The sequence below is a fragment of the Takifugu flavidus genome, chromosome 15 (assembly GCF_003711565.1).
Source record: "Takifugu flavidus isolate HTHZ2018 chromosome 15, ASM371156v2, whole genome shotgun sequence".
Lineage (NCBI taxonomy): Eukaryota > Metazoa > Chordata > Actinopteri > Tetraodontiformes > Tetraodontidae > Takifugu > Takifugu flavidus.
The window spans coordinates 8,642,530-8,666,454 of record NC_079534.1 but is presented as its reverse complement, the minus strand read 5'-3'; the positions used below and the strand labels follow the sequence as shown (position 1 = coordinate 8,666,454).

The 23,925-nt window shown below is 40.4% G+C and overlaps 1 protein-coding gene across 5 annotated transcripts in view; it reads right to left on the bottom strand.

Moving 5' to 3' along the window:
- Positions 1 to 23,925, bottom strand: part of LOC130539457 (disks large-associated protein 1-like) — a 57,980-nt gene that overhangs the window by 26,939 nt on the left and 7,116 nt on the right. The window contains exons 2-9 of one of the 5 annotated variants that reach the window (XM_057057797.1): positions 17,397 to 17,495; positions 12,362 to 12,425; positions 9,279 to 10,790; positions 8,226 to 8,237; positions 5,644 to 5,858; positions 5,025 to 5,220; positions 4,053 to 4,323; positions 1,645 to 1,763 (exon numbers count right to left, since the gene is read on the bottom strand). In XM_057057797.1, coding sequence (XP_056913777.1) covers positions 1,645 to 1,763; positions 4,053 to 4,323; positions 5,025 to 5,220; positions 5,644 to 5,858; positions 8,226 to 8,237; positions 9,279 to 10,790; positions 12,362 to 12,425; positions 17,397 to 17,398 — 2,391 coding nt within the window. In that variant the 5' untranslated portion in view covers positions 17,399 to 17,495. The remainder of the gene's footprint in view (positions 1 to 1,644; positions 1,764 to 4,052; positions 4,324 to 5,024; positions 5,221 to 5,643; positions 5,859 to 8,225; positions 8,238 to 9,278; positions 10,791 to 12,361; positions 12,426 to 17,396; positions 17,496 to 23,925) is intronic. The other 4 variants (XM_057057800.1, XM_057057801.1, XM_057057802.1 and 1 more) reach the window with 4 other exon arrangements.

Below are 23,925 nucleotides of genomic sequence, written 5' to 3'. Positions count from 1 at the left end.
CCTTTCTGTTCACCACCTACACAGCTGACTTCCAGTACCACTCTGAGACATGTCACCTCCAGAAGTACTCAGATGACAAAGTCATAGTTGGATGTGTGGAGAATGGACAAGAGGATGAATACAGGGACCTTGTGGAGAGTTTTGTTAGGTGGAGCAGGGAGAACCTTCTGCAGCTCAACGTGACCAAGACAAAGGAGATGGTGGTGGATTTCAGTAAAAGCAAGTCCCCACCCTTCCCAGTCTGCATTAGTGGGAAAGATGTCGAAATAGTCCCATCTTACAGGTTCCTGGGTGTTCAGCTGGACAATAAACTGGAGTGGTCCAATTTTTTATTTTTTTTAATTTTATTTCTGTATATACTGTACAATGTACATAGCAATGTACATAATATAAGAGTCTTTGTATTTTTCTTTTTTTTCTTTTAGTACTTTTCTGTATTGTACACCACGGGCTACCGCTGTAATGTGCAATTTCCCCGATGTGGGATCAATAAAGTCTTTTATCCTTATCCTTATCCTTAAAACACCGATGCTGTCTACAAGAAGGCCATGAGAAGACTCTATTTCCTCAGGAGACTCAGGTCCTTCAGTGTTTGCAGCAGGATGCTCCACATGTTCTATCAGTCTGTCATGGCTAACACCATCTTCTTTGCTGTGGTGTGCTGGGGAGCAGGCATTAAAGCTAAGGATGCCAACAGACTAAACAAACTCATTAAAAAGGCAGGGTCTGTTATTGGCTGTAATCTTGCAAACTTGGACGAGGTGGTGAGGGACAGGATGGTGCTGAAATTGCGGACAGTCATGGACAATCCCTCCCACCACCTCCATAACACAGTGGACAAACTGAGAAGCAGCTTCAGCAACAGACTCCTGCAGCCTCGCTGCTCGAAGGAACGGTACAGGAAGTCATTCCTGCTGTCCGCCATCAGACTCTATAATTCATCCAAACCCAGTCAATAACAATAATTTTCTAATGTTTATGTTGTAATTTTATTTCTATTTTATTCTATATGTATGTATATATGCTTAGAATGCTTATAATATGTATATATTATATTATGTGTGTGTATATATATATATTATATTATATATATATTATATATTATATATATTATATATATATATATATATATATATATATATATATATATTCTTATAATATATGCTGTATATATGCTTATAATGTTCTAATCTTTTTTTTTTTTTTTAATTCTATTTCTATACTTTGTAAATACAAAACCTAGACTACAGTTATATTAATCCACGTTAGGCTGCTACTACAATTCAATTTCCCTACGGGGATGAATAAAGTACATCTTGAATCTTGAATCCAACACAGAGGCCCAAACCCAGTCTCTTCAGCCTTGGCAGCAAGTGCAGATCAAACCTGTATGCTCCAGAGGGACCATTGTTGGTGTTGCACCTATACGGCACTTATATGAGACAGAGGCTGTCTGTGGTGCATTTACACCCCAGGAAAGCACTAGTGCCTCTAATGTCAGGTGAGGTGACAATGACTGAGTTAGAGAGAACACTCATAAATAGCAGAGAAGCTGCCTCGTGGTTGTTGTGTCCTTGAATACAAACTATAGAGCAACAGTACACAAGCAGCAGACCAAATAAAATTATAGTTTTCATTCAGTACCTGTGCAGATTCTGTGCTGCTCTGGGCTGTTATGGAGATGTAGGGTTTGGAGGAGCACGTTGAGGTTCTGGGTGGTACTGGTGGAGGGGTCTTCTTATAGGTAGTGATACATGATGACACTGCAAAGAATAAAGCATTCTAATAGACAGGACAAGATATTGCAACATATATAAATCTTAAAATAGCGCATTCTCCACTGCAGGGACTGTTTTAATTAAGCCAAAGAGTCATGGCCTGTGTGTTTGGTGCCTTTTGTTTTCCTGGTTTTCTCACTAGGGGGTGTGGTGGATTCACCTTGGTACCCTTCTCTGGTGACATCACAACTGCAGTTGGTTACCAATCAACACCCTTCAAAAGCCACTGCCTCCCGATCACCAGTGTCTGATAATTTTCATCGGCTTTATGGTAAATGTGGGCCAATGGTATCGTTTTGAGTTCAGTCCCTTCAAGTAACTTTCCCCGTTTTTCTCGCGTCTCCTCCTAGGTCACCACGCACACCTCATTCAGAAGAACGATCTGCACTCCGCGCACCGCACCTTTTCACCACATGGTGCAGCTGCATCCTAACACAAGGTTGTGTAAAACCTCCACCAAAATTATCTGGAAAAGCATTCTGCAAACCATAAAGTAAAGTGAGGTGGGATTCCTTGGATTTTCAAGGGGTGGGGCTGTGTGCTGTCACAGTATCATGAGAAAAAAAGTACAAAATAAATAGGAACATGGATCTTATTAGATATTTTGACATTGGTCATAAATATATTTAGTTTATTTAGTTTATTTATTAATTCACAGTATTGCCTTAGTAAGCCAATGTACATGTGTGTGATCATTTGGAAAATAGAGCAAATCAAGCTATGAGAGGCAGATGGAAGGTAAGGTCCAGGATCTTTTAAATGTATATTCCTGCTCTTTTAAGTAATTCAGCAGAACTTAGAGTTGGCAACTTTAAACAACATAGTCTATGGATGAATAACAAGCTGGCAGCACATGACATAGGTCATGTACAAAAACAAATTTAGAAGTTCAAGAATCTCATGGATCTCCTCCTCCTTGTCTTTTAAATCAATCATCCTGACCTAGCTTGACCCTGCCAGTTTTTTCTCATCAGCTCATTTGAATCTAGATGCATAGATCATTGTGATGTTTTGCCCATTGCTCTTCGAATTTAAATCCTTTGACTGTTGTGGAGAAACAAATTGACTGTTTGTACACCAAAGTATATTCAAGTACAACATAAAGACCAGATATACAGTATATGTATGTTTAAAAACGGTGTATGGCTTTGTGCCTATTTAGATTCAGATTCCTTTATTTCTCCCACACGGGGAAATTTACAGTGCAACAGCAGCAAAAACATGCAGAGAAAAAAATTGAAATAAGAATAGAAAATATATAAAAAAGAATATATTGACCCCTTTGAGAATTGCCGTTTTTCTTAATCAGCACAAGTAGCATAAAACCTGAAGAGTGCACTGAAATGAGCAGTGATCCTGTGGACTTCTAAAGCTATGGCTCATTAGCTACAAAAAGAATACTGCTCTCCAAAAAGACAAATGAAGCCATTCAAATCATGAGCAAAATTTCGCAGCACAATATGCTTGAATGGATAAATCAATTCAGCAGTCATTGGCTCAGTATTTATCAGTACATTGAGCAGCCAAGTGGAAGTGGAGGTCCTTTGCTGAGCACATGAGAAGATCATGTGCATTAGTGAATAATATATAAAGTACACAATTGGGCTCATCCACATGTGTGTATCATATACTGTATTATCCCAGAGGATTATAATAAATGTAGGTCATCTCCAGTGCAGCACAATGAAGAATCTTCTAATAACAAGCAGACAAGTCTAGAGTGAGTTCTCTGTGGCATGTTCTAGTCTCAATACCATGCAATGTGGCAGCTTTTTTATGATTATATCTCTAAGGCTTCTGGCCTATTGTTTGAATGCACAGCAGAATATAAATGTAATTGCAACCTGAAGTTGTTTACATTTCTGTCTCTTGTTAGTGGATTTATCGAGCAGCAGATTATTATGTTAGCAAGAAGACATCCTATAACATAGCACCACTGTGCTCATCTGCAGAGAAAACCCTCCTGCATCAGGCTCTAACTCCTCATCCACTTTGAAACACTATGCTCATCAGTTCTCTCCAGTTTTCAGATATTTCCAGCACCTCATTAGCAATGTGCAGTCACATACCAGCTGGCTTCAAAAGACCCAGCACCATCCCTCTTTCCAAACAAAGAATGACAGGACTCAATGACCTCTGAATCCAGTAGGTATTTTGAACACCTTGCACCACTCCATATAAATGATCCCATTTGTAGGCCACCCACAGAATCCAATGCAATACAATAAACTTCAGTTTTTGTTTTATTTTATTTGATTATGTATTTATTTTTACCTGTGCTGCTTTGAATGGTTCTCACTGTAGTGGCAGACGTCCTTGGTGGCGAGGACGGAAGTATGAGCAGTGGCCTCCCTCCTTTTCCCTCTTCTTCTCCAGTACAGCCCTGGTCGATTGCCCTCACATAGCTGTGGCTTCGCATCCTAAAGGATCCTGGCATTGGAAGAGTGTCCATGGTGTCCATGTTGTCCATGGACCTTCCCATGGCCTGAGACTGCATCTCACTGTAGACCTGCTCAATCTGCCCATTTACCTCCACCTCACTCAGCTGGTAGACAAAAAGAAGTTGGGAAACGGAGAGAAAATAAAAGGATTTGGAGAACTTTTACAAAAATCATCAGTGATCTACACGTGTGGTGCCTTTTCTTTTAGCGTCCCTTAAGGATCGAGTCTGAGCTCTTATTTTGGCCTGTTATTCTCACTGTACTGCTGCTCTTGGTGTCTATTTTTAGGTATATAATGTTTCTGTTATGCTGATGGCATACACATTCAATTCAAATACAAATGAATTTCCCTATCAGAACTAACTCTGTATATGAATATTTATTTAGTACAACAAAAAAAAATTGCATAGGCACAGAGTAAACCAAGAATAATCAGAAACAAGAGACGGAAGAGAAGAAGAGAATGAAAATAAAAAAAGACCACTTGACTCCTCTTTGAGTTTCCCTTCAAATGAAGTAATTGTCTTCATGTGTCCACGTGCAGCTAATTGTCACTTGCTTTCTTTAAACTGATTCTCCTTTCCTCCATAAATAGAATTATGAGACTTATTGTCTAATGAGAGGATAGGGACTAAGTTTAGCCACAGTGGGCCAGCTACTGTCCATAAAAGCCCTGAGAAATATACATAAACTGTCATAAGCCTACTCTGGAAGAATGGCTAGAGGGCTCTGTTATGTTTATTGTTTCAACAATAGTGACATTACAGATAGAACCTTTAACAGGGAAGGCAAGAGTTCTACTAACCTGACTGATGGTGCTCATGGCCCTCATGTAACTTTCATTTCGTGAGCGGTATTGTGGTGAAGATAGCAGCATTTTTGGGTCAAGGAGAGTTTTTGGGTCCAGGGTATCGAGACTTCTGTTGATTGAAACCTCGCTGACTGCACGCAGATAACTATGGCTCCTGATCTGCAGTTTGGGGGAGTGTTCTGTGGATATCCTGGAACAGTTATAGCAGAGATGATTGTCAGGACTGTAGCAAGATTATTTCACAACATGCTGTAATATAGATGAACCATGCAGAAAAAAAAGACTTTTAGGTGTCTTTGTTGAAGTAACAGGCACTGAGCATTTTAGTTAGTCAGGACCTGCTTGGGCTATTCAGTCTGGTCCCTTACTAGGTTAATCCTGTACTATGTCATCTACATTTCCTTTTTTTTTGGATTTACTATTTTGCTTGCTGCTAAGCCATTTATGTCAGAAGGTACGAATGCTTCATAACATACACTAATTTCAACTAAGTAGAAACAGAAATATGTGTTTGATTTGTCTATAGCAAGCACAAAAAATCCATTTTAATTAAGGGAATGAATTACAAAAGACAAACAAAAACTGTAAAACTGTGGACAGAAAAAAGTCATACTGCAGAGTCGTCATTTCGGTCAGTGATGGCTGTGTTGCTTTCAGGTAACTGGCCCTCCGTGCTTGGATTTTGGGAGAGGGTTTGGGACTCCCATCAGAGTCTCCGCTGTCATCCTCTGCCATGGCTTTGACATAACTGCCACTCCTCATCCGCCGACATGGGATGTCATCTTCTTTTACCAAAGGAGAAAAGCTGCTCCATTCATCTTGAGGTACCTGAGGTCCAGCAGTAAGGACAGAGAAACAGTCAGGAACAGATCCTCTACTGTTTTCACAGCTAACTATGCTGGCCCAGAGGGGGTTTATAAAACACAGCTAATGTGCTATGTCTTACATTTGTAAGTGTGTATGTGTGTGTTTGATGTAGGTAGATAGTTCAGCAACCTCTTTATAGTTACTCTATTTGCATGTATGATACATCTGTCTGTACCCCTCCTCTCCCCGTCCTACACCCTACTCTATGTCACTTTCTGATACTTTAACAAGCAGAAGGGTCTTCCCATAGGAACCTGGTCCTGTTCAAGGTTTCTTCCTTTAAAAGGGAGATTTCCCTGCTACTGTTGCTTGTTCAGAGAGGCAATTGGTTTCTGTAAAGCCCCTAGAGACAACTTTGATTGTAAGAGATACTGTATAAATAAAACTGAATTTGATTGGACTGGATTATTGGACCATTAGAGTATGTGTTTACATAAAGACACTTAATTTCAACAGAAACTATGTGTATAGAATTGAAATTGTAGTTTACAAATGCAACTGTAAACTACAATTTCAATTTCAATGCAATTGTAAACTGATTGTTTTTTAATTGTTTTTATAAAGCAAAAACATGTCACTTGCATTTTGTGCTGATAAATTTGTTTACTGTTTCCCTCAACTGTTATTAAATGTTATTTAATAACATTTTGAGTTAGATTGAGTGATTTGAGCATGCACACATTTACTGTACCATCATCAGTCTGGGGGACAGAGTGATGATTCCACAGTCTGCACAGCACTGACTAATTATATATGAATCGCACAGGGAGGGAGAGAGAGAGAGTGTGTGTATGTGTGTGTGTGCGCGCGCGCGTGTGTGTCTGAGTGAGTGACGTCAAAGGCACACAAATGAGCAATTTAGCTATAAAAAGAGAATGCGGGGAAAGGACCAGCTGCAGTAGAATCAACAGCTTGTCACCCACGCAGCAGCTTCCTTGTTCTGCTGTAACTGAACATCACCAGGCTGCTTTTTATCACTCGCACTGTCATTATCTCAAGTCACCTGCATTCCCTTTAGACTAATTAATACAATCGATACACAATACATTTGCACAAACAAACCAATCCCCAGCATGTCTGTCCAGAGCACTGTCTACTTTCTATTACAGCTAGTATACAGCTTGTTTCCTTGGCAACACTGCATTGATGGTTTAATGTGGGGGCATTAGAAAATCAGATAGACTAAAAAGGCAGCCAGTAGTCAAGCTTTTAAGATATTGAAGAAAATAATTTTCGGCTCAAGCATCTATAACCAAAGGGACGGATTTAGCAGTGTATGTATAATTTCTTTTGGTTCCTGGATCAGATTCTGTTAACTTATTCCTTATCTATTAGATATTGCTTTTATGGGTATATTATTTTTCCTTTAAGATACATGAATAGCAAGTTAGCTGAATTTTTGAGAGGCAGAGCATAATATGTCCTCATTTTATCTCATTGGAAGATACCTGGATTATATAGATCAACAAAGTCCCTGAATCATAAATTATAACTGAATTATTTTAATGATAATCCCACAGTAACAAAATACTTTATGCTATATAAATGTTTATCAACATTTTTCTTGACTGGACCAGTGACAGAGTAAAATTACATTAAAGATTTAAAAGTGAAATACACTGGTTTTCTCTGTAGTTATAGGATCATTCTGATAAATGTCATAAGTGTTATATGTTAAATATAAATTAATTTTCCTTCACACACAGACGTGCAAACATAACATACCACAGAGTACAAGACAGGAAAAAATGACACAGAGCTGTTGAAGAGGTCATTTCCTAAGTGCTCATTTGCACATCAAATAGTTCATCGTGTAGATTTTTAAGATTATTTTTTTCCTTTTAAAAACAGACAAGTTATTAGTAAAAAGGTTTTTCTAGTCCAGCACAAATGAAATGACAGAATTGACTTCACATCAGTAAAATAAAAACTGTCAGGAGGTTTGCATGACACAAATAAACAAATTAGTGTGTTAGTCTGAATTTAACAGTATAAATTGGACTAGGTCTTGAGATTGTGCAGCTAATATTATTCAATCCATATGAAACACGGAAACACTATAGTATTGTGTTCAATTTAACGGGCATTGATGCAGTGGTGACATATAGTGCTTCCAATCAGAACTTCTCATAGTTTAAGACCTCTTCAACACAATGCATCACGTAAAACAACACATTAAGTTGCAGAGCCAAATATGGTGACAAGATACACAGAAAAAAATGTGCCAATGAATAAAGACATGAGGCAGAAATAAGTTCAAATGTTATTGATGAATTCATGTCATTACCTACATTCAGAGAGTAAGGCTGTTACTGACTTTGCACTTACTTCTCTCTTTAACTTAAAAGGACCAAAGAGGAGGAAGAGGAGAAGGAAGAAGAAGGCTCTCCAAACCAAGAGGAAATAAAGGAGGTGGAGGTGGGTTGGTGGGTGGATAAGGAGTGTGAGAGTAAGTTATGTGAGTGGAGGAAAGGTGGTGGGGAAGAGGGAGGAGGTGGCAGTGGGGTTATTAGGAGATAAGAAACTGGCGATTGGCCAGCAATGTTCCCTCTAAGTTAAGGACATAACTACAACCTTGTGTATCACAACACTCTAACCGTCAGTGTAGCACGGTGCTGACTACCTGGTATTAAATAATTTTAATTGGGATTTAAAATCTTTGGTCTTTTAGGTTAATTTTAAACAGTACCAAAGATTGATCACATGAAAAATAGAAAATACTTGAAAATAAAACTGCATCTTTCATCATTTGGAATCCCTGTGATACCTAAATACATCCAGAATCTGTCGCAGGCAATAAATGCAGTTAGCATTTTTCTGTGTGTGTACAAAAAAAACCCATCATGATGTCTGGTAAGAATGTGATAGTAGGCTTTCTTAAACTAATGAGTTTTCTAAATGTGTGATGACACAAAGCCTTTTCATATGTTTTTTTTTCTCTTATATTTACATTTACAAACTTTAAACTTGTAGTCTAATGTTATAACTGGATTTTTTATGGTTATGATCATAAGATGTGAAACTACTTTACATTTTAATTGACCTGTATAATATGTTTATGTTGTTTATTGGTGTTATTTATAGTAACAAAAAATGATCAATACACTATTTATGTGTCCTACTACTCAGTGCTTCATACCAAAACATATAAATAGTTGAAGTTTACAGTTTCATGTAGTTAAACAGAAAATAAAATAAACACAGCCAATTAAAGATGCCATGAATCAAAGTATATTGTTTGATAGCACTGAGAAGTTAAAGCTGCATAGATTACAAACTGCTGACTTAGAGGAAACATTGGTGAGAAAGTGAGTTGTGAAGAAAAAGGAAGTAAAGGGGGTACGACTTGTTTTGGATGGGAGTCAGTGAGGAATTATTTACCTGTAAGAAATGGCAAGAGCGCTCCTGCTGCTGACTGCCCTTAGATTTGACTAGAGCTCTATCTATATTTAGGTTACCAGATCCTGCGTTGGCTCGTGCTTGGTTGTGGCTGCTGTTGTTCGTGTAGAGCTCTCGTGCCCTGCTCACCGTTAGACTCGACGAACAGGCCCCTTTCTTCATGAGAGGCCCGTCCACCAGACCCAGTGGTAGCAAGGAGCCACTTCCTCCACCGATACCGTCACCGCTGTTTTTGCTGCTACCACTAACTGGCACACATGTTGACGACACTGCGTACTTGACATCGTTGTTGCTCCGGGAAGCTTTGAGTGCAGAGTGGTGATGTGTGTGGCTGTGGTGTGCATGACTGTGTGTGTGCTCATTGAGTGTGGCATAAGGGTCTATCATAAAATACTGGTGAGACTGTGAGGAGGAGAGATTAGGCAGTGGTGTCTGGGGGAATTTTTCAGGGACATTGCTGGTGTATCGGCCCATTGTCATTGCGATGGGAGAGGGAGAAATGGAGGGTGAGAGTGGAGTTTGGTGAGGATGGGGTTGGTAGAGACACAGCTCTCGTTCCAGGTTGTCATCTGAGCTCCAATATCCAGAACCCGGAGTTGAGGCTGAGCCATGGAGCTGGTGGTGCCGGTGATGGTGGTTTCGATGCTTAGGCTCCGCTGATCGACAGCGCTCTCGGCTCTTGCTGCGTTTCCTTTGGCTGGGTCCTATCAATGGAGTTTCCCCTTCAATGCTGGCCCTAGAACCACCACCACCAACACCTCCTCCACTGACACTAAGACCACCATTAATGCTCCCATTACTGGCCCCCTTGGAGCACTGTGTGTGGTGTGGCCCTTCCAGTGAATGTGACTTGGTAAAGAGTTTTTGGACTGAGTGGACCAGGTGTCGAATTCTGCCTGGGCTGTCATTGTTGTTTGCCACTATCCCACCAGAATGACCCAACATTCCTCTTTTATATTGCAGTGTGTGGTAACCATCCCTGGGAAATGATGACTGACGCTCAAGTGGGTCAGCAAAGGTTGCTGGTACCTGGGTGGGTGTTTTACTTCCATAGCCTCCTCCACCTCCTCCTCCCCCTCCTCCTACATATGGTACAATGGCCATACATTCATCCTTTACCTCAGGATGATGAGAAGAGGAGGTGGAGTGGCACCTCCTTGGGAAGGTTCCATAAGGTATGTTGCTGTTGCTGTCAGAGGGGTACGAGGTACGCTGAGCATTGTAGTAGGGTAGCTCAGATGGATGTGGCACAGCAATTTGCACAGGGATGTCATTGTGACTGATCAAATATGGCTTGCGGTCAACATGGTGACCCAGTGGATCATATGATGGTTCATAGGAGATCACGTGATGGTGACTCCGACTACTGGACAGGCCTTTCATTACAGGAGGAAGGGTGGGTGGCTTGAAAGAGGAATGAAATGTAAGAGATGTCAGGCAGGGCCAAAACTCTAGATGGGCTGCAGAAGACTGTCCCTGAGAGATCTGTAGACTCTGAAAGACAAAAATCAGACAGTGTAAAACCTCAAAACACGTAACACTGAAGGATTCATTCAAATACAGGGGTATCCAAATCTGAATCTGGATGCAATGCAGTTATTAACCAGGAAACAACTTTAGTAAGTGGATTCAAATAATTACAGAATACACTCATCAACAATGTGTGTGCACATGTACATATGTGCGTGTGTGTGTATGCCTGCCACTGGAGCATGTTAGTGTAGCTTCTTCTCCAGTGGAACTGTCAGGTTGTGTTAGCTTGGAAGGTATGGTGTCATGGGCCAAGTAGGACAGCTGAAATGCTGCTTCACGGGAGCAGGTCCTGGAAAAGTTATTGCAGCAATATAAAAAGAAAACCTAAATAGGATTGTGTCAGCAAGAGTTTGAAACCGTGGGAGATTCCTCAAAAGCAAAATAAATAGATTTATAGAATTAGTTTGATAGAAAGGACAACCAGATCAGAGATGTGGAGTGATATTATGTTGCCACTTTATGTTAAAACATGAACATTTCTGAGCCCTGTCATATCATCTGGGACAGGTCTCCTCTCTGTTCTAAGTCAGAATTAAACAGCTTTCAGGTTTTATGCAGCACATCTCTGGAAGAAACCTCATGTAGGTCTGCTGCAAATTTAAATCCGGGCTGTAATCTTTTTTTTTTGTTGCCTTTTAATAAATCAAATTTTGAGGTTGGGATTCATATCTTCTACTGTACTGTAACTCTTACTCTTTTATCAGAATTATTTTTTTTTCAATTGAACAAATTTTAAATATATTAACTGTTTTCTTCTTTCTTTTGTTTTCTCTACAATTGTTCGTATTTTAAAACCTGTCTTATTTTGTCTTATATGTTATCTAAAAGAAATGGAATGATTCAGATGGTGAAATGTGTAATATATATAAAATTGCCTTGCCTAAAATAGTCTACACCCAATGCTAATATTCTAGTTTAAATTCAACAACAAAGCTTTTTTAACCTCATGATGGTGTTATTCTTTTAATTCAGTATCTAGCTGTGGGCAGCTTAATACACACTGAACATGAAATAACAGGTAACCTTTGCAGATTTGTAAATCACTCGCACATAGTGGCAGTCCCTATATCTGAAAATGATGGCTTCATTTTATTAAAGTTTTTTTTTTTTAAAGTACCACATTTATGCTATTTCAAGTTAAGCCCTGATCATTATGTCTGTGAAGGTTCTCAGTCATCCAGGTCATGGTAATTCTGGAAGTTGAATCATAGCAACTGTACTGTTTGAGCTCCATGAAGATGTTTCACCTCTCATCCAAGAGGCTCCATCAGTTCTAACTGACTTTTGGGGAGTTCCAGATAATTATACTCTTCAGGCACCATGAACACATTTGGAGCTTAACATTCGATTGACAGCTGAACCTCCTCACTCCTTTTGCCACCACCTCCTGCTACAGTTTTCAAACAGAAATATGTACCATGCAGGCTAAGCTGATGCTGAGCGTGTAGGTGGAAGGAGAAATGAAAATAGGTCTGAGATCAAGTTATTTTTGGGTTAAAAGGAAGCAGGCAAACAAAAAGCTTTTGACTCACCCTCTGAGGGTGGAAACCAGCACCAGAGGCAGACAGGAGACATGTAATGTAATGCCGGATTTTCCTATGTGAATGAACAAGCAATAGATCAGTCTCCGATCAAATATTACATGATCTACAGTATTTGATATTAATAATTTCTTAGTAGAGAGGTGAATGTCACCTCCCTAATGGGAAAGGAGCCTGAGCTGGAGTGCGAGGTTGAGAAGTTCCGACTAGATATAGTCGGCCTCACCACGACGCATAGCAAGGGCTCTGGAGCCAGGCTTCTCGAGAGGGGTTGGACTCGCTACCACTCTGGAGTTGCCAAGGCAACTCCCGGCGACGGGCAGGGGTGGCAATCCTCGTTGCGCCCCGGCTCAGTGCCTGTATATTGGAGTTTACAACGGTGAATGAGAGGGTATCCTCCCGTCGCCTTTGGGTGGGGGTACGGATCCTGACTGTTGTTTGTGCCTATGGCCCAAACAGCAGTTCAGCGTAGCCACCCTTTTTGGAGTCCTTAGAAGGAGTGCTAGAGAGTGCTCCTTCTGGGGGTTCCCTCATTCTCCTGGGTGACTTCAATGCTCACGTTGGCAGCGACAGTGAGAGGTGGAGAGGTGTGATTGGGAAGAATGCCCCCCCCTGATCTGAAACCGAGTGGTGTTCTGTTGTTGGACTTCTGTGCTCGTCTCAGATTGTCCATAATGAACACCTTGTTCAGGCATAAAGGCGTCCACATGTGCATTTGGCACCAGGATGCCTTAGACCGTAGATCAATGACTGACTTTGTGGTCACCCGGGTAAAGAGAGGGGCAGAGCTGTCAACTGATCACCACCTGGTGGTGAGTTGGCTCCGATGGTGGGGAAGGATGCCAGACAGACCCGGCAGACCCAAATGTATTGAGAGGCTCTGCTGGGAATGCCTGGCAGAGTCTCCTGTCAGAAGTAGCTTCAACTGACACCTCCGGCAGAGCTTTGACCATGTCCCGGGGGAGGCGGGGGACATTGAGTCCGAGTGGACCATGTTCTGTGCCTCTATTGTTGATGCGGCTGACCGGTGCTGTGGCAGCAAGGTGGTTGGTGCCTGTCATGGCGGCAATGCCCGAACCTGCTGGTGGACACCAGCGGGTTCAGGCATTGCCACAGTGAGGGATGCCGTCAGGCTGAAGAAGGAGTTGTATCGGGCCTTACTGGCCTGTGGGACTCCTGAGGCAGCAGATAGGTACCAGCAGGCCAAGCGGAGTGCATCTACGGCAGTTGCCGAGGCAAAGACCCGGGCATGGGAAGAGTTCGGTGAGGCCATGGAGATCGACTTCCGGACGGCTTCGAAAAGGTTCTGAACCACCATCCGGCATCCAAGGAAGGGGAAGCAGTGCACTGTGAACACTGTTTATAGTGGCGATGGTGTGCTGCTGACCTCAACTCGGAATGTTGTGGATCGGTGGAAGGAATATTTCGAAGACCTGCTTAATCCCACCAACATGCCTCCCAGTGAGGAAGCAGGGCCTGGGTACCTGGGGACAGGCTCTCGTATCTCCGGGACTGAAGTTGCTGAGGTAGTCAAAAAACTCCTCAGTGGCAAGGCCCCAGGGGTGGATAAGATCCGCCTGGAGTTCCTTAAGGCTCTGGATGTTGTAGGGCTGTCGTGGTTGACACGACTCTGCAACATTGCGTGGACATCAGGGGCAGTGCCGCTGGATTGGCAGACCGGGGTGGTAGTCCCTCTTTTTAAGAAGGGGGAGCGGAGGGTGTGTTCCAACTATAGGGGGATCACACTCCTCAGCCTCCCTGGTAAGGTCTATTCAGGGGTACTGGAGAGGAGGGTCCGCCGGATAGTCAAACCTCGGATTCAGGAGGAGCAATGTGGTTTTCGTCCTGGGCGTGGGACGGTGGGTCAGCAGGGTGGGGCAGTCTTTGAGGGAGCATGGGAGTTTGCCCAACCAGACCACATGTGTTTTGTGGACTTGGAGAAGGCATTTGACTGTGTCTCTCGGGGGGTCCTGTGGGGGGTCCTCCGAGAGTATGGGGTGCCGGGCCCACTGATACGGGCTGTCCGCTCCCTGTACGATCGATGTCAGAGTTTGGTCCGCATTGCTGGCAGTAAGTCGAACTCGTTTCCAGCGAGGGTTGGTCTCCGCCAGGGCTGTCCTTTGTCACCAATTCTGTTCATAACTTTTATGGACAGAATTTCTAGGTGCAGTCATGGTGTTGAGGGGGTCCGGTTTGGTGACCTCAGGATTGGGTCTCTGCTCTTTGCAGATGATGTGGTTGGCGTCATCGGACTGTGACCTCCAACGATCGCTGGATCGGTTCGCCGCCGAGTGTGAAGCGGCTGGGATGAGAATCAGCACCTCCAAATCCGAGGCCATGGTTCTCAACCGGAAAAAGGTGGAGTGTCTTCTCCGGGTCAAGGAGGAGATCCTGCCCCAAGTGGAGGAGTTCAAGTACCTCGGGGTCTCGTTTACGAGTGAGGGGAGAATGGAGCAGAAGATCGACAGGCGGATCGGTGCGGCATCAGCAGTAATGCGGACTCTGCAACGGCTCGTTGTGATGAAGAGAGAGCTGAGCCAAAAGGTGAAGCTCTGGATTTACTGGTTGATCTTCGTTCCTACCCTCACCTATGGTCATGAGCTTTGGGTAATGACCTAAGTAACAAGATCACGGGTACAAGCGGCCAAAATGAGCTTCCGCCATAGGGTGGCTGGGCTCTCCCTTAGAGATAGGGTGAGAAGCTCTGCCATCCGGGAGATAAAGAATATCATTGGTTTTGCCTCTAATTCCTCTAATTTGTATGTTGCAGTTCCTCATCTGTTTAATGCATTCATTTGTTTTTCATGAACCCATCTAACTGAATTAAAATTTTATTCAAAATTTCACATTTTCTTATGAATTAAGATTTCTTATGTTTTGGGGGGGGGTAGCTTCTTTTTGTTTACCAGATTTTTCATGTGAAAAAGTTCAGTCAAAAAGGATTTGGTTACAATTCAAACTTTGCTTTCTTGACCTTCACAGTTGCAGTAAAATTTTGACAGGTAAAGGAATTCAGTTTAAAAATAAAATTAAAAAAATAGTTTATATCAACATTAATTAACATTAATTTTCAAATAAAGACAGGAAAACAAGTCAATAAATAGCAACATATCTGGCATTAAACATATATTTTAACCGTGCACATGTCCCCTGAACTAAAATGTTCTCTTCCTCTTGACTATCTCTGTATCAAATTCCTTCCCATTCAAAAAGACTGAGAATGTGTAACCATGGCAACTTCAGCTGTATGTGAAACACATATGACTAAACAGAATTTCAGTCATTATACATGATGTCTTCTGGACACGCTTGTATGAATACATACAAATGCACTGGATGCTCAAAAGTATATTTACTCTACTTATTTTCCAATACAGGAAGACATGAGCCATGAGTGACAGCAAGACCAAGCCAAATTCTGTTATCTGTGTCACTATTTCATATGTATTTAAGACATATTCATTTATCTAATTAGTAGTTTCAAGACAAATATTTCCTGATGTTTTGAGGGGATAAAATAATTCTATAGCTGTTCAAATCATACCCACAGAAATTATAGTAACAGAGGTTTGTTGTACATATTACCAAACACAAAACATTCTGGATGTTCTGTCACTCTTAACGCTGGAAGATTAAATTAGACCTGGCACTTCTTAAGCACTTCTTCACTATACAAACCTTTTCACACAAACCTACACACCCATGTAAAGTGCGAATAAAAGTCCAATTTGCTGTCGTAATTGTTTCTTATTTAGAAATACTTTGATGCAGAGACCTGAGGATTTTATTTCAGTGGATGGATGTTACGAGTAAACAAAGCAGGCTTTAAAATGCTATAGAGAGACGAAGCAAGAGGAACTGGGGGTGAGCAACAGCTCCCTCTCCATCAATTATTCTCTTCTTCATCCCATCCATACAACCCCCAATTGACTATGGAGAAGTACGTCAGAATGTGCGTGGAAAGGATTTTTCCCCCCTGTCTTACTTTTCGCCCACTAACTGCTATGATTCAGTTCAGTCTTTAAAGCAGGATTGAGGAGAGAGAGAAGCGTGGGCTTAACCTGTTTCTTTCTTTCTGCTGCTCAGTGCTTGAAAGAAATGAAATCTTGTCTCTATGCATGGCTGAGAACCAGCAAAAGATAGACAGATACGGAGGAACAGCTCAGTGGTGGGATGTGTGAAGGAGGTGGGGACTGCAATGACCAGCTGACTGTGAAAGAAGAGTGAATCATGTTTTTAACACTCATATTCTACTTACAAGCTATGATAGACTGATGAGTTTCCACTCAGACGGAACACTGCTTTCGCTATGTTTATCCACTCCAGTGAGAATGATAAAAAATTTTTTTTTTTTTCTGATTTGGCAGCGAAATACAATTGTATGCAAACTGTGCTTTCTACTGCTGTTTTCTGTTCCTCCATGTTGCACATTTGAGCTGTTCTATTCAGAATAATGAATGAGCAGTGTGACTTGATTGTAGAATTGACAGCTTCAAGCATTATAATTAATTTAAAAGAATGGTTTCATGGCTGATGTGCATGATTTGTGAAATTGTAATCACTGCACTGCAGTCAGTACTGGTCCAATAATTAGAAGACACAAATGCAACAAATTATCCATTTAGATATTCCAACCAAGTTGGTTTTTCATGTATTGTGAGTACATTTAAAAGCAAAGTGCTATATTACTATCTTAGTTCTGTGACAGCTTCTAAAACTTTGTAATTTCAAAATAACTGCTATATTTGTAATTATTTTCAAGGTGTTGTTCCTGTGATCATCTTCACAAGAACATGTCAGATCTACAAACAGTTGAACTAACCTAGAATTTTAATTCTTTTAAACATGGATGACCTTACACAAGAGGTTTTAAAGTAATTGTAATCTGATTATATGTAAGTACATATACTTTATACTTAATTTCCAGTGACATGTATGACATAGCAAATAGAAATAACTGAAATTACAAGTTACATAGCTGGTGAAGATTAAACGTTTTATTTGAGACTGAGAATCAGACACATACATTTACCTGTCTCTCTCACATCCCCACCACTGCACAGTTGTTGCTAACTGGAAGAAATTCTCTTCTATGTATAACTGCTCTCACATTAGCCCCATTTGTCTAGGGAAGAACACAATGCATGCAAACACATCAGTAGTGTTGATAACACATTTTCAGTGTCATTATTCTGGCACAACCTGCTGTAGCTTAAACTATAGAGAAGTCTAGAGAAAACATCAGGATAATTCCAATAAGTCATTTCTGCATTTGAACATCATTTAAATGTAAAAGTGCATTATACTGAAGTCGAAAAGAAGGAGAGACTTTATAGCCCTAGCAATTCATCATCAGGCAATAATGACCATAGTTCTGAAACTGTATCTCAAAAGTTATTTTGTAAAATACTGCACTGTCTGTACAGCAAAAGTATAACTTACGGTAATTGGTTTTATTGTATCATTAAAGTTTTCATTTTCCAATTTGCTTTATTTTGGAATTAAAGATGCAATCAGTTTATAGGCTTTGTTGAATGTATTTTAGCATTGGTTTTGGTGGTGTCACATTATGTATTTTGTAATTTTTGTGAAGAGAATAGCCTAGGTGCCGGGTTGCTCATACTGTACTGTACTCTAACTCATACTGTAACTGTCCCTGTTTTACTATAAGCAGCTAAGCTCATTTGTCATTTCCACTGATACGTTGTGATGTCAGTCGATGACACAGCTAAACTCCTGACATGGATGACGGCAACTGTGATGACCTCGGTAGAGCAGAAGGTCAGGTGATACATGGACGGTCCACACAGAGAGCCACAAAGAATTAAACCCAGGAACTTCCTGCAGTGATGTGACTGCGATGACCAGTGCCAGTGTACCGACTCCTTCACAAACACATACAAAAACACAAACACCTACAAACGCGCACTCGCATCACATGTACATTTAATTCTGTCAGATAAGATGCTTAAAAGACTGTGTCTATATAGGTAATATGCATGTCCCCTTTAATATTCACATTTGTACACTGATGGCTGAATAAAGAGTTAATAAAAAAATAAGCATCCCTGACATGCATACACTGGGGACAGCTTCAGGAGAAGCAGTATTTTGCTCTCTTTTGTTGTCTTGCTCACAGACACTTCAACATTTTTTCCAGAATTAAACTAATGGCACTTAATACTAACAGAAACACCAGTCGTGGTCATCAAAGGCAGGAGCGTAATACACGCCTAATTTAAATCAACAAAAAAACACCGGAGCATTGAGAGCCATGTGTACATGCAGGAAATCAAACTGCAGATAAGTATTTCATTCACACACAGAAGGATAAGGAGAGAGGGGAGGTCTTTTTTTGTGTTACCAAAATGAGACCACAGAGTTCCTCCTTTTCTAATTCCTTGTGAAGAAACATGTTGTTGCCTGGAAACAACAGCATTTACACTCAGATATCGAAATGTACATTTAACCTGTCTGATACAACGGCTATGTGACATGGTTAAAGCCACACTTCTTACATCCCAGTGCTGTAGGTGGCAGAATAAAATGGGGTAATAAGCAAAATGGAGGGGGGGGCATGAGTTTCAATACAACTAATTTAATAAGTCATCCAAAAAGCCACTGCAATTACAAAGTATAAGGATACAGGTAGTTCATAAAGGTTATGAATGTAAATATACAAATAAAACATCTGTGTATATGTTTTCAGTGTTTTGATGTAAATTGTGCTCATGACCCTTTGCACTCAGCAATGCTGAGGGTGTAGACAATGCTGGTGAGGGCTGCCCTCATGGAAGAGGAAGAGCTACAATCACACAAACATCTGCAGCATAATTGTGATTGAATGATGGTGTTGGCTCCTACAGAAGAGAGGTGTTAACATGGCACTGTTACTGGAGCTCACGCTACCGGACATTTGCAATCTTGAAATGGACTTTCAAAACAGTCTGAGTCACATAATAATAATGATACAAAAAAAAACCTCAAAGAATTCCAATCTCAGCTCTGGTAACAAAAGCAGAGGGATAACCAGTAAGATGAGCAAACAAAGCTTTATTTTCGTGAGAGAGCTGGTTATGAGGTGTTTGAATATGTTTCCTGGTATTTCCTGGTCAGCAGGTTTAATAAATTATATTCATACATTAGCCATATTGCACATATGAACAAGTATTGCTCATTCTTCAATAATTGATTAATCTGAAAAGGTCAGACTAAATATATACTGACCAATTCATTTTCTAAATTCTTCAGATAAGAAAAAAAGAAATGGAGAAATTCAGTTCTAATTAGAAGCAATCGAATGTGGATCATTTTGCAATCCATTAGCCATTGTTAGATCAGGTCTATGGATGTATGCTGGACAGTAAGTGGTTCATACAGTATGATTTTGTTTATCATCATTGTCCTTTGTCTCATATTCTTAACCACCTTATCCCTTTCAGGGTCACAGGGAGGATACACAATGGGGGCAAAGGTCAGGTCCATTGCTAGATGAGTTGCCAGTTCATCACAGGGCCCTATATGAGCATTTGTGGGTTCGGTGCCATGCTCAAGGGTACCTCAGCAGTGCACTGAAGGTGTTCTGGCAACCTTCCCCCCTGCACTGGGGCTCAAACCCAGAACCCTCCACTTCTCAGCCCAGTTCCAAACAGACTGAGCTACCACCACCCTGACTACTTCCTGATTACTGTACTTTCAATATTCTGGCATATTTCACTGTGTGGATAAAAAAAAGCTTCCAGAAGTTTTATTTTAATGACATAATAATATTTTTCGTGAGAGTTAAGAGCTGTTCGGATACGGAATATGGAAATAAATGATGCTTTTGGGAGAGCTAATAATCTCAGTGTTTTATAAAGTAATCCATTAACTAATTTTAATCCCTGCCTTCAGCCAAAGTACTACAACTCCAAAGAATCTCACGAAAAGCTCAACCACTGAAACATTTAAAGCATGAAATCACAGTCAACTGCTCACTGTAGTTATAAAGCAAACAAGTCTGCCAGGTCATGCAAAATCCAACATTTTCACGTTCTATAAGATGTAGCATAATAAGAAAGACAACCTCATTAATGCAAGACAACAGCCATTACTTGAACAGTTAAATGTTGTTACTCTTGGATTCTGTCAGTGTTTATATACTGCAAGTGTAGCACTGAATACTGAAGGCCTTTCTGATTTAAACATCTTTTTTAGCTCTACAATAACAGAAGGTATTGATTAATTGAGTCATTCATTCATTCATTGAATCACTAATCCATCGATAGTGATTCCTTTATTTATTGATATCCCAGCACACCATCCACTCCACATTCAGCGTGAAAAGATGTTACTTGTGCACGGCAATCATGGTAATCACATGGGAGCCATACACACAGCTATGGCTTAGGGTGATGTAATCCATATTGGCCCAGGAACTGATAATTACCTGAGTCAACAATTCTAAACAATGAAACCCAAAATAGCTCCTAAAACCATCTCTTCAGTGTACAAATATGCTCAATAGGTTAATTATAATGCACAGATGGCTCAGTCTCTGCCACTAGTGTATGAATGTAAATGGGTGAATAGTGACTTACAAAGAGAGCAGAGATAAATGGAGAAGTGCAATATAGATATAGTGCATTTGTGACACTTAATACAATCATCAATTATTTTGAGCAAAAGAACTCATGACACATACAGTATATATTTCTATAATAAAGATGGCACCAACATCATAATCAACATTTGTATGACTGTGGAAACACTTTTAATTCACATAGTTGATGTTGCATTAGTCATTTTTCTCCTTATATTAAAGAGTCATCTGTTCTTATCACTGGCATTTATTGTAGTGAGCAAAGAAATAATTTTATTGAACAGGGAAACTTGTTTCCTACTATAGGACTGACAAATAAACATTTTTGATAGCAGAAAAGAACCATTGAAGTACTCGTGAAACACAAAGAGTCAGAAAGAGTCTGTGTCACAAAGAGACGTTAACAACAAGCCAAGTTATTTTTATTTGACTTTTTCTTGTCTGTTTTTGATTGTTGTACATCTATATAGTAGACAAAAGGCATTATATATTTTTTAAGCTGAAAATCTGGAGCTCTGTAGGCCATTGCTTTCTGTTGCTGTAGGCTTAAAAGGACTTTAACTTTTGCAGAATTTTGACAAAAAACATTTAAATTAAGCAAGTATCAGTGAACTATACAGTGGGACCTCTACTTACGAAATTAATTGGTTCCGGAAGTTGTTTCGTAACCTGAAAATTACGAAAGTAGAGATGCGTTTTCCATTTAAATGCCCTAATCTGTTCCAAGCCCCCCAAAATTCAGACATAATTTTTTCTATAAATCATAAAAATGCATCAAAACACGTAACAAATACATGTTACAATTAGATTACTGCACAATAAATGTAGGAATTCAGTGCAAGGCTTCTCCCGGAACAAAATGAACTTTATTACAGGCTAATCTTACATTAGCCGTCATTACTAGCAACGAACGTTAACACTTGTGGTAACACCGCCATCTAATGGACAAACATACGAACACCCACAATAAATCCCGAAGATGACAAAGAAGACGCTGGGATACACACAATCTTGTACATATTGACGTCCCTCCTAGCCAATGGGATTACAGGAAGATGGCAGAGCAGCTACAAGGATGTTTGCGTTCACTAAACTCCACGAGCTGCGAGTAGCAGCGGTAGCGTATTTTTGCCTTTCGTATCCAGAAATTTCTTTTGTAACAAGAGGACATATTTTCCCGTTGAGATGTTTCATAACCTGAAAATTTCGCATGTAGAGACGTTCATAGGTAGAGGTCCCACTGTATATTTGCAGTATATTTTTTTACTTTTGTGTTGCTATTTTCTATCTGAAGATACTGAAAAATAAATTGACCGTCAGTCCAAGAGGTACTTTAGTGGCAATTTTTGCCCATTCTTCCAGAAGCGCATCTGTCAGGTCACACACTGGTGTTGAATTTGAAGATTCAGGCTGAGCTCAGGACTCAGTGCCAGTCAAGTTCTTCCACACCAAACCTTCACATTTTATTGACTTTGCTTTGTGCACTGGCGCACAGCTGGAAATGAGCTATATTATTTAGCCCTATCATAGTCATACAAGAACAGCATTATAAGTCAGATGCACATAAAGATACTTGCTTGACCTTAATTCTTCCTGAGGGAATAAATGTCTCCATTGAAACCCAAATACAACCACATCAGGACTACTTCTACTTCATGTTATTTTTCTATTTTATTTTTCTATCTTGTATTGATGTTATCACAGCAAAAGATAAGTCATTAAGTTAAATTTTCATTGTATGCTGATGACACTCAGCTATATTTATCCATGAAACCAGAGGAGACAGACCAATTAGTGAAGCTTCAGATCTGTATTAAAGACAGAAAGTCTTGGATGTCTTCAAATTTCCTTCTCCTTAACTCTGGAAAAACTGAGGTCATGGTGTTTGGTCCTGAACCTCTCAGGAATAGAATAGATCACATTATCACTCTAGATGGCATCTTCTTAGCATCTAGTCTCTCTGTGAGGAATCTTGGAGTAACTTTTGACCAAAATCTGTTCTTTAACTCACACATTAAATTAGTCTCTAGAAGTGCCTTTTTTCACCTGAGACTAATCGCAAAGATCAGGAAACTACTGATGCGGCTACTACTACTGATCCAAGCTCCCTGTCCAGGTACAGGAGGCTGACCCCATCTCTACTTTGAAGATTAGACGTAAAACCTTCCTCTCACTAATTCTGTAGTTCCAGTTATTATCCTAGACAGACAAATTATCATACTTAGGGGGTCATCTAATTATTAGGCTAACATCTTAGTATTGCTGCTATAGGCCAAGGCTGCCGGGGATCCAGAAACATGATCACCTGAAAGACCTCCTCTCCTCTCCTCTCCTCTCCTCTCCTCTCCTCTCCTCTCCTCTCCTCTCCACCAAGTAGATCCGTGATGTTATTTCTTGTGTAGTTTTTCTGCCCCCCCCCCGCTGACCCATTCAATTCTACTGGCAGTTTATTAGAATTAATATAATGAATGTATTTCATTGATCTCTGCTTAGTCTCTCTTCTACCTGTCCTCCTGCTCCGCCCTCTCTACCCAGCCGGCCATCAGCTGGAGGGTCCCCCTATATAAGCTTGGTTTGGCTAAAGGTTTCTTCCTTTGATTGTAATAGATGCTATATAAAGATTGATTGATTGATTGATTGATTGATTGAAGTGTTTACTTGAACATTAAATATATTCAAGCCTTCTCACAGACGCAAAGGTATCTTTGATTGTTGCCAGCTTTTCTTTGGATGGAATACTTTGGAATACTTTTATAAATGCTGCGGTTAAAAAAAGCACCAGCCGAAGAGGGAATCCCCCCCCTCCCTCTCACACACACACAAACGTAAACTCTGGAGTATCATCAATCAAAGTGGCTCCAACAATAAAACAATTTTCTCTCTCTCTCATTTCTCATCTCATCTTTCTCATTATGTCACACAATGTGAGGAGCTATGTTTTCTGATTTTGTAGTTTTAGATTTCAAATCTATTT